The sequence below is a fragment of the Melampsora larici-populina genome (genome assembly GCF_000204055.1).
Source record: "Melampsora larici-populina 98AG31 unplaced genomic scaffold MELLAscaffold_10, whole genome shotgun sequence".
NCBI classification, from domain to species: Eukaryota; Fungi; Basidiomycota; class Pucciniomycetes; order Pucciniales; family Melampsoraceae; genus Melampsora; species Melampsora laricis-populina.
Genome location: NW_006768774.1, coordinates 322,975 through 325,238, shown reverse-complemented (window position 1 = coordinate 325,238; position 2,264 = coordinate 322,975). Strand labels below are relative to the sequence as shown.

Below are 2,264 nucleotides of genomic sequence, written 5' to 3'. Positions count from 1 at the left end.
TGGGGTTTTCAAGAATCGAGAGCATCTTCTCTATGTCAAACGGCTCAGATGACAATGTCAAAAGGTGTTTCGTATACCAAAGGGAGACGTTTTTGGACTTCTGCAAGCATTTCACGCCTGACAATCGGTGCCTCATCAACACCTCGACCAAGTTGTACCGCAATTGCTCCAAAGGTGCAGAGACCTTTGCCGGGTGGGTTAACGGCGGATTTGATGAAAGGAAACAACTCTACGGGGAGGGTCTTGACACAATCCCATCTCTGCGAGTTGAATCATAATATCAAATCAGTAAAATTACACGTATACATTCTATCTGTTCATAAACTAAGAAATGAAGCCAGCAAGGGACGTACTTTGACTATTGCCTGGTTTTCTTTTGACATGTTCTTTACGCGTTCCATCACTTTTTGTTTGTATTTGGATAGCTTCGGCTTTGCCTTCGACTTCGATCTTCGTTTGGAGGCTTTGTGGTGCAAGGTAAGCTGATGAATCAATTAGTTAAGACGAGTGATGAAAATGGAAGTTGGAAACTAACTTCATGGTTGTTTGCTTGTGTCCGAGCTTTCTTCACCTTTGGTTGATCCTAGAGTAAACAAATGGAGTTAGTTGATGATAGTCATCTAATTATGATTTGATCTCCTACGTTTTCTTTATTTTGAATTGTCCTAGTTGATTTTCGGGCAACTTGAGCGTGGCTTGAGCTTGAAGCCCTTGTTGTTATTGGACTCGTAGGATGGTTATTGTGTGTCGGCTCTTCCACAGCTGAAGCTTTTCTCTTTGGTGTTTTCTTCTTTGTTCAAAATAATGATGTATCAGTTTAGTTGAATTTCGACATACACATTTATTAAATAATGTGAATAGCTTACCTTCGAAATCTTTGGACTCCTATGAACAACGGGATTGCTATCCTGTGGTAAGGTAACATGGTGTGTTAGCTAAATGAATAAGCGATAAGTTTAAGGTTGTCAAAGATTGACATACTGGTGCGTGATTTTCTTCAGGTGCTTCTTCCTCTTCTGAGATTGGCGGCTCCTCACGTTCATTCCCTTTCGATTCTCCACTTTTTGCCGTTTCTCGATTCTTGATATTAAGCTAAGAAGTCAGATCAATACATAGTAAGCATCAAATATGATGAATCATATCTGAACAAGCTTACCAAGCTTTGATCTGGATTAGATTTGATGGGTGAGTTGCTTAAAAATTGTGATTCTTGTGTGTCTTCATCATTAGTAGACTGATTCGAAGCCTTTGGAGTTGTTGAATCTTGGGGTGTTGTATTCGAGATTTCGGGGAGAGGATTAGGAGGTAGAGGTGTGGGAATAGGAGTTGAGACTGTGTTTGCAAGTCCGGCAGCAAGCTGGCATTCGGAAAGGAATCGAGTCAATAGATACGCTTGAGACTGCATTGGCAGAGCTTGCATTTGCTGCTTCAGAGCTTGGTATTGAAGTATAAAAAACGGGGGAGTGATTGCAGAAGTCGAAGGTTGGACTGATTGAATATGAGGTATAAGGATTTGTCCTGAAGGAATTTGAGGTGTTACAATGTTTCGATGTTGTTTTTCTTCTTCTTTGCTGATGGTGTCACGTAAAATCGCAAGATCGTGCTTGTGTATATTGAAGTCCGGTTCATGATTGTGATTCGCGTTTTGAATAGTAAAATTCCAAGTTCCATCGGAAGAATCGAGTTTAGAGGTGGACAGAAATCCACACGTCTTGGTATTCGCATTGGAATTGGTGTCCTTGTGTCGAGTTGGTCCTAGATGACATTTGAATTGAACCCATTTCGGCCTGGAATCCTTGATGGTTACACGAAAGCCATTATTGTTGGAATGTTCCTGAATGTACAGGATGGCGTGAAGTCGAGTTTTGAAGCCAGTTCTAGCCTCAGGTGGTGGAATCTCAGTCATCGTGAGGCTGAATGGATCGATCGAGTTGGTTATTCAATGGGTTGGTAATGATAAAGGAAAAGAATTGAAAATGAAAATTGTGTTGGAGTTCAAAAGTTGTGTGATGTGTTGTGAGAAAGGTGTGAGATGTTGTGAGAAGAAGTGTGAAAAGTTGTGTTTGATGTGAGTACGATTGATCTGAAGGTTGTGAGAATAAGAAGATTGATTGGACTTACCGAGGTATTTCAGCCGGCGAGGGTTGACAAATCGGTTGGGTTCTTGAGAAAGTTGTGTGATGTGCTGTGAGAAAGGTGTGAAATGTTGTGAGAGGACGTGTGAAAAGTTGTGTTTGATATGAGTACGATTGATCTGAAGGTTG

The 2,264-nt window shown here is 41.0% G+C and overlaps 1 protein-coding gene across 1 annotated transcript; it reads right to left on the bottom strand.

The window, feature by feature from the left end:
- Nucleotides 1-44: 44 nt before the first annotated feature.
- Nucleotides 45-1,906, bottom strand: MELLADRAFT_84277 (uncharacterized protein; the record flags this gene model as incomplete). Its single annotated transcript, XM_007407667.1, has 7 exons — nucleotides 45-260; nucleotides 354-482; nucleotides 536-583; nucleotides 644-790; nucleotides 867-935; nucleotides 982-1,092; nucleotides 1,157-1,906. 7 exons carry the CDS (start codon nucleotides 1,904-1,906, stop codon nucleotides 45-47), a joined length of 1,470 nt encoding a protein of 489 aa, XP_007407729.1.
- Nucleotides 1,907-2,264: the final 358 nt, after the last annotated feature.